This window comes from Lagopus leucura, unplaced genomic scaffold (genome assembly GCF_019238085.1).
Source record: "Lagopus leucura isolate 7727_CA_CO unplaced genomic scaffold, USGS_WTPT01 Super-Scaffold_100040, whole genome shotgun sequence".
Taxonomy (NCBI): Eukaryota; Metazoa; Chordata; class Aves; order Galliformes; family Phasianidae; genus Lagopus; species Lagopus leucura.
Genome location: NW_024962289.1, coordinates 543,364 through 551,700, shown reverse-complemented (window position 1 = coordinate 551,700; position 8,337 = coordinate 543,364). Strand labels below are relative to the sequence as shown.

The window sequence follows — 8,337 nt, the reverse complement described above, 5'->3', positions numbered from 1 at the left end:
AATAATCTGCAAAGCAATCTGTCAGTTGCTTTCTGTATGCAGGTACAGACATGGATATATTGCACCTGGGTTTCTGACTGCAGTTACATGTGCTCCAGCAGTGTGTGATGGAAAGCAAATGACAGCACGGCCTTTGAGACACGTGTGTAGCTAGCTGTCTTCCACCCAAGTCACAGGCTGAACAAAGGAGGGTTCATCCACATCTTGTTGTGCAGCACTGCTGCCCCTGCACCCCACTGTTACCTCTTCAGCCATTCTTGGACTGGCCGCCTGTTTCTTCCAAGTACAAGAGCACAAAGGGGTGTTAGGAATTCAGGGATTTCCACCTCAACGGTGCTTAAAGCAATGCTGCACCAAAAAGTCCTGAAAGAGTTTGAAGGCAATTCCTTATGAGTTTGCAATAAGCAGAGTGAGATTCATAAAAAGCAGGCTGCTCTTGCTAAAGGGTTCAGATACAATCCTTCCCTTCTGGTATGCAGTAGATGTTAGTTGGGTTTTTGGGGCTTTTCTTTTTTTACATCTTGGATTAGGAGGAGCTGAATGTGAAGGCCTATTTTGCTATGGCTGTAGAAGCAGTTGGGCAGAAGCCCCAGCACAGCTTAACACAGACATGGTTGTCCAGGCAGAGCAGCTGGCACAGGTGGAGGATTCCTTCAAAGGAAGTCAAGGCAGTGGAGAGAAAAGGAAAGAGGACTGCACTGTATCCAATATAAAAAATAAACACTTTATTGAGTGCAGCATCCATTTCTGCTTAAAATTGCTACCAAAAGAATCAAATGGTGTTCCTAAGATTTAAATTTGTCCTAGCAATGCAAAACCATTGTGAAGGAATTAGCAGAGTGGAAGCTGGTTTCCAGAATAATCCCATGGGTTGTGGTTTTGGCCCTTCCTTGGTTGCACTGTATCTCCTAAAATGATCACGTGGGGCAACTAATTCTTTTGTACACTGCCTTAGATTCCCTACTGAGAAGAAAATAGAATCCATTGCAATTAAGCCTATTTTGAAGATCGTTACTGCACTCATAAATCCCACAGGGCTTTTTATACACGTATCTGAAAACTGGGCTGAAATAGCATCATTTTATAGAAAATATTACATATTTTCAATGTGTTTGTCGGGAAAAAAATGTAGTATAGACAGTATACTCTATTTTTTTATGCATGTAATAGAGAATGCCTTCCTTCTGGCTTCTTCTCCTACTTGAAGTCCTCACAGTGAATCTTTTCCCTTTCTGCATTTCTCCAGTGCTGCCCGTCTTGTCGGGTCCATTTGTGTTACTTCATTGTCAAGCACAATGTAAGGATACACAGAGCCTTGGTGTAGCAAACAGGCAGCAGAGCAGAGCAGCAGAGCAGGCCCAGCTTTTGATGAGCTCTCATTCAGAGCCGTCAAAAATGTGATCAGCAGTTCCACCATCTTAAGCAACCACAATGGCCCTCTGAACTTCTATAGATTAATAAAGCAGAGGGAAGTGGGGTAAATTAAACATTAAAGGAAGAATGTGTTGCTGATGTTGCATATTAAAGATGTAACAGTAACATGTTTCAAAGCAGTCCCAACCTTGCCCCTACGTCACCCAACGGCCACGTGCCTGATAGATGTCATCTGGACAATTAAAATTTAAGTACAGAACAAAAACACTTTCAGAAGGTTCTACTAAGCCTCCTGTCCATCTTCTGGATGATACCTGTAATAATTTTCAGTGTTGCAGAGAAGCTGAACTGCGAGCAGTGTATACAAACGGAGATGAACTTTGTTTATTGTCTGTCGGATCGAATCTACTCCTTTTATTTTCCTTTTAGTGTTCCCTAGGATCAGGGCTTGTGTGATCAGCTGAGGACAGTGCCTGCAATGTGCCTTTCTGTGGACAGTGTTTCCAGATGACAATTACAAAGACTACAGGTTTAGACAAAACTCATACATTTGCATAAACCAAAGTAACAGGTATTATCAAAATTAGACTAGGGCTGAGCCAATTCATCTGAAAGTCTAAAAAAAGTAAGAAATTCAAAGACCTAATGGAGACCTTTAAGTTCCTGAGATTTTTCTCCATCTCAACCTCTTTCCCCTTCCCAAAAAGCACAGGAAGGGAAATTACATTTAGCCACACAACACAGCAATTTCACCCGTATTATCTGAAAGCGTACACATAATTCCTTCCTCAATCTCTGCCAAGTGAGCAGTTTCTGGTGATGCATGGCAAAACTCTACTTGTGTTCAGAAAAGCTTTTTTGTTTACATTAAAAGTATAACCACAACGTTTCACCTTTCAATGATAAAGCTAATTTTCTGATGAAAGGTTGTCTAGTAAATCAGCTTCCAGAGAGACCCGATGAGCTGACCGGCCTCCAGTTAATAAAGCAGACGGCCCAGCCCTAAGCTAGTTCTATTTCTAAAATAAATAGTGTTGAAATTCTGTTTGACCCTCTTCCGAACGCCGTGTGGGTTTTGTGCTGTGCTCACACACAGGTTTCTGGGTTGGTTACGACCTCGCCGTTCTTTTCGGGCTCATCCTTTAGGAACTGCTCCACCTCAATAGAGTCCACCTTGGCATCCTCGGCAGTTTTGTCTTCAGATTTGTTTAATTCCTCTCTTTCTGCTTCTGCTTCTTTTGTGTGTGGTTCTTCTGGTTTTTTCTTAATGCAGAAGAAATTTCCCAAGGCCAGCACCAGCGCTGAAGTGGTAACTTCAATTCCAGCGATAATAAAGACAAACATGTACCGCCGTGTCAGATCCAAGAGTTTTCCTGAAAAAGACAACACGCAGGTAAATAAGGTTACAACAAAGTATTTCTGTTATCTCACTTCAGCTTAGCATTGACTGGAAGTACTTCACATCCTGGAACATGTCCTGCCCTGCACACACTGACAGGAGCTCAAGTGAAATAAAAGCAATGCAGCCTTCAGATGCAAGAGATCTGCTGTTCTACTTCAGATCAAACTGTGAACCAGCAGAATTGTTTGTTGGGGTTTTTTTTTGGTGCAGCCTGTTAAATTGATGCACTTTGTTAATGAACTTGCCGTTACAAATTCAGGAATCTGAATATTTTGCAGTGTTGCCATACTTTAGGGTTACAAGACACGTGCAGCACAGTCTGCTTTCCCTGGAACAGTCCTGATGCTTTAGAGCCCTTTTCGTCAGGTTGATTGGGTTTTTTTCCTCCTCTTCCAAATTTTTCTTTCATCCTTCACACCTACCATGAGTACAGAGAATCTGCCCTACTACCTTCCAGATAAAACTGAGAGGATTCATTCTGAATTCCAACTCCAAAGAGGTTTGAATTTATCCCATTTACTGTGTGTGAAACTCATACAATGCATTGAACAGGAGATGCACTTCAGGCTTTCGTTGCAAAAAGAGCAGCACCTCCAAATGGCAGCTCAACCAGTCCTTGCAAACAGACACAAGAAGGACAAAATCTCCTTCCCTATTTTGGGCTATTTCTGATTCTAGCTGCACAAAGTCATGTAAGCATGTGCAACACAAGGACAGCATGCACACTGTGAGTGACTCGTGTTGTCTTTTTCTGCCTGCAATGTCAGTGGTGTTGAATTCTCAACTAAATGGGATACTGACCTGCTGACGGCGGACCGATCAGAACCGCCACCGCTTCTGCCAGGAGCACCAAGCCAATAGCACTGGAAAACTTCTGAGTGCCAACAATAGCCATGAGAACTTCGAACTGAAGAGCACCTACCATTCCGTAAGAAATGCCAAAGAAAATGCAGAAGACCACCAGGCCACCGTAATCAACAGACATGGAGCCCATGAGATCTGTAAAGCCGTTAAAAATCATAGCAAAACTGAAGAGGTAGACACAACGTGGTCTAACCCACTTGAGACCAGCTACCATTCCGCAAATGGGACGAGCAAAGATATCAATAAATCCCAGAATCGTCAGAAGAAAAGCTGCTTTGGTGTCCTGATACCCTAAATCCTTGGCATAACTCACAACAAAAACTGGGGGTACAAAGAGGCCGAGCACCATGATAGATGCTGCTAGCGTGTAGATCACAAAACCACCATCTTTAAACACGCTGAAATCCAGGAGTTTTTTCTTTGCTTTCTTCTCAGCAGGTTCTTTGGTAGCTTCAGATTTTTTGGGCGGCTCCAGAGGTCTCATTAGCGCTCCGCATACACAACAGTTGAGCAGCATCCCACCCAGTATAAGGAATCCTCCTCTCCAACCATACTCGTGTTGAAGTATCTGCCCCAGAGGTGAAAGGGCACAAAGGAACACTGGGCTCCCAGCAGCTGACAGCCCGTTGGCCAAAGGTCGGCGTTTGTCAAAGTAGCGGTTTAACATGATGAGCGAAGGCTGAAAGTTGAGAGCCAGACCCAAACCTGTAACAGAAGGGACAAGAAGTTAATACAGCCCTCCAATAGAGCTAGTAAAAAAAGAAAAAATCAGTGGCATTTCTTCTGATTGATGACTTCAGATTGGTTTTACTGCAGATGGGCAAAAGAGTTCCACGGTAACAGGTGTCAGAGAACCCCACTTCAGTATTATTCTTATAGAATCATAGAATCATAGAATCACCAAGGTTGGAAAAGACCTAAAAGATCATCCAGTCCAACCGCTCACCTATTCCCAATAGCTCCCACTAAACCATGTCCCTCAACACAACATCCAGCCTTTCCTTGAACACCCCCAGGGTCAGTGACTCCACCACCTCCCTGGGCATCCATTGCAGTGCCTGACCACCCTTTCCAAAAAGTAATACTTCCTCATGTCCAGATATTAGTCAAATAATCCAATAATGTCCAAATATTAGTCAAAAGTATCACCCATGGTCATGGACAAACCTGTCCAAAGAAGACACTGAACTCCAAGTGTGTAAAATACGAGCTACACTCCATGAGATGTAGAGTATCTCCAATACTTGCAATCACTGTAATTTCTAGATGTCATACTCCTCTCTAGGAGAGTTATCTGTCTGAATACAAAGTGCTCAGTTTAACATTTTCGTATTTTTTCTTCTATTGTGTTTATTTCCATGGAAATAAATAGGAGGCATTACTTTTGGAGAAACCTGATGCCCTGAGGGAGCAGAGAAAGCTGTTATTCTTCACCAATAACAGCAGTAGCTGTTAAACATACCAGAAAAAGGTGCCATTCGTAATAAATAAATAGGTGAATAAATACATAAAATCATTCTAATTTTATCTGCTGTCTTACTAAAAGCCTGTTTGGATCATCCTGATCCCTTAGATACGTTGGTAGCACGAAACATCAGCCTACTGCCAGGAAACAGGCCGAGCCCATTGCAGTCACATGTGCAGCTTACCAGTGATCACCCCTGCGGTGAGGTAGATCTGAACGATGCTGGTGCAGAAGGAGGCTATCACCATCCCCATGGAGGCAAAGAGGCCGCCTACCAACATGACCGGGCGACAGCCAAAGCGATTGACGCACACGCTGCACAGCGGACCTGGCAAGGAGAGCAAGTTACAGTTGCAAAGCTAAACCAGTTTTTACCAATGGTTTCATGTCAGTTCACGCTTCTTTCCAGTTCACATTTCTTCCCATACCCTGCCTGTATCAGGCCAATCCCAGAGGGTGATCTTTCCTCTGCAGTCAGATATTCTGTTCCTTTGTACTGCTGTGCAGTTTTTCATCATCTTTAGCATCTATTGAGTTACAGAGGTTGGATTTTATATGCAAATTGGATGTACTTAACTGATTCTTGGATTTACATGCATTAACGATAATTTTTGAATGCCTTACTTGTACATGAGCAATAATAAGCAACCATGATTCACACTGTAAATGTCAGTATGAGTTACAGACACCACTGCATGATGCAGTATCACCTCAGAACCAAGCAGCCTACCTGTTCCATACAGCATGGCCAACAGAATGGAGGAAATCCATGCAGTGTCACTGTATCCAATGCCAAATTCCCGGATAAGTTCTTTGAAGAAGACACTGACTGCCTTTGGAAAGGCATAGGAGAATCCTGTGATGATAAAACAGCCAAAAAGGACAGCCCAGCCCCAGCCTCCATCAGGAGCTTTGACGCCGGACGGACCATCATCAACTACCACTGCTCCCATGATGCAGCTCACGAGGGTTCCCTAAGAAATAAGAAAAAAATCAGTTGATACATATTGGGACAATTTATCTATCCCAAACAGGCAGATTGTGCACTCCAGTTGAAGTTACAGACTATTTTAGAAAGAAACAACTAGCTTTTAAGCCTGGGATTTTTGTTACAAGGCATTGGTAGAAGAAACTCTTGAGACTACTCGGGACACAAAGTCCTGGCCCAAACAAACAGGAAAGCTTAGATGTATAAAATTTGATAATTTAAGTGCAGTTGATTAGGATGTTCGTTACTGAAGAACGCTTTGGGAACTGCAGGTCACCAGGAACAGTGCCATTTTACAGCTCTATTTCAGAAGCAGACTGTCCCCGCCTGGTTGGCACAGACTTCGTGTCGAGAAAAGTGAGCACTGAATGTATGATTGTTAGTAAATATGATTGTTACCCGACTCCAGGTGTCTGGCACCGCAGATGGCCGATGTGCTGACTGCCATAACAATGTGAAAAGATGCCTGTCTTTTTAGTTCCTGCACTATCACAAGTTTGGGGCTGGTAAATCAAAGTCTGAAGCTGCACCTCCAACACAGGGACCTGTCCCATTTCAGAATGGTTCGTTTTTCCTAATGACATCTGTATGATACAAGGCATAAAACACTCTTGATAGATATTAATTTCTTTAAAGCAGTAAGAAGGCAGCAAGGAGAAAGCATACAGAATGTCACACCTTCATGAGGCCAGCAGCTCTGTAAGCACTCGAGCAGCAGTGAACACAGCAACCTTCAGCCCCAGGGAGGAATGGCTCCTGCCATCCATTGCTCCTGTTCTGCAGGCCGGCACAGGATGTAGACGGTCCCCTTCACTGACTGAGCAACAGCAATGTGCTGCACCAAGGGCAGACTGTGCCTGACCCATCTGGTGGCCTTCTGTGGTGGGGTGATGGCATTGGCGGACAAAGGATGGGCCAGTGCTGTTGTCTGCCTGGACCTGTGCCTTTGACGTGGTCCTGCATCCTTATCTCTAAACTGAAACGATATGGATTTGATGGCTGGAGTGTTTGGTGATAAGGAATCACTTGGATGGACACAGCCAGAGGTTGGGGTCAGCGGCTCTGTGGGTGGAGGGCAGTGATGAGCAGAGACCCCCAGGGCTCTGTCATGGGATCAGACAGCTCAACGTCTTTATCACTCGACATCTTTATCATTGACAGTGGGACTGCTGATGGCGCTGAGCTGAGCGGAAGGGATGACGGCATCCGGAGCGACCTGGCTCAAAAATTGGGCCTATGGGAGCCGAGCGAGGTTTAAGACAACACAGCACAAAGCGCTGCGCCTGGGTTGGGGCGATCGCAGCTACAAGACGGACCGAAAGAACAGAGCGAGAGCAGCGCTGTGAAGGAGGAGGGGCTCTGATGGGTGAGATGCAGGACGCGAGGCACAGCGTGCGCTGCGGGCTCAAAGGCCAGCGGTCCTCCGGCTGCACCGGCAGAGGGGCGGCGAGGCACGAAGGGACCGTCGTGTTTTACTGAGCGCGGTGGCACCGCGCAGAGCCGCGCCGTCCATCCGTGGAGGTGCCCGAGGCGCCCACGGCACGGGGCGGAGCTCGATGATTTCTCAGGTCTCCTTCAACCGGAGCCGTTCCGTGGTTCCGCACTCACAAAAAGGGAAGGGCGGCAGAAGCCCGCTACGCCGGGCGGCCCCGCGTGACCGCACCGCGCCGACGTGCGGCGCTGCCAGTCAGCCCGGCAGGGCGCGAGCCGGCGGCCGCCGCACTGAGACGTGAGGGACGTGACCGGGCGGCGCGCGGCGGGGCGGGGCGGGGCTGACGGGACTCGGCGGAGCGCCGCTCTCTGGGCGGGACGGCGATGCCCGCTGCGTTCCGCCCGCCCCGCGCTCCGACACCCCGCGCCCCGGCCGGCACCTCGCGCATCGCTCATCGCTTTTAACAAACGCCCGAACCACCCTCACGAAATGAACGGCCCCGTTGCAAACGTGGCTGAAATTCGCCCCGTTCATCTCTGAGGAGGATCTGAGAGCTGCGTGCAGCGCTGCACGGCAGCGATGGGTTCTGTTCCGGATTCCTCCATCACAGATGGGCGCATCCTTTGGTAACGAACGTGTTTACACGGCAGAGAATGGAGTTAAATCCGCGTGTTTTCGTGCTGCTGGTATTATCCTCATGTTGCCATGGAAACCGATACGGGCTCAGTTAGGAGGAATCGCGGGATGGTTGGAGTTGGAAGGGACCCTAAAGGCCATCTGGTGCCACCCCTGCCCTGAGCAGGGACACCCAC

At 46.7% G+C, this 8,337-nt stretch overlaps 1 protein-coding gene across 1 annotated transcript; it reads right to left on the bottom strand.

Moving 5' to 3' along the window:
• Positions 1-703: 703 nt before the first annotated feature.
• Positions 704-7,166, bottom strand: SLC16A3 (solute carrier family 16 member 3). Its single transcript, XM_042884033.1, has 4 exons — positions 5,836-7,166; positions 5,290-5,433; positions 3,578-4,345; positions 704-2,747 (listed from the first exon to the last, which is right to left on the bottom strand). Exons 1-4 carry the CDS (start codon positions 6,056-6,058, stop codon positions 2,461-2,463), a joined length of 1,422 nt encoding a protein of 473 aa, XP_042739967.1. The 5' UTR covers positions 6,059-7,166; the 3' UTR covers positions 704-2,460.
• Positions 7,167-8,337: the final 1,171 nt, after the last annotated feature.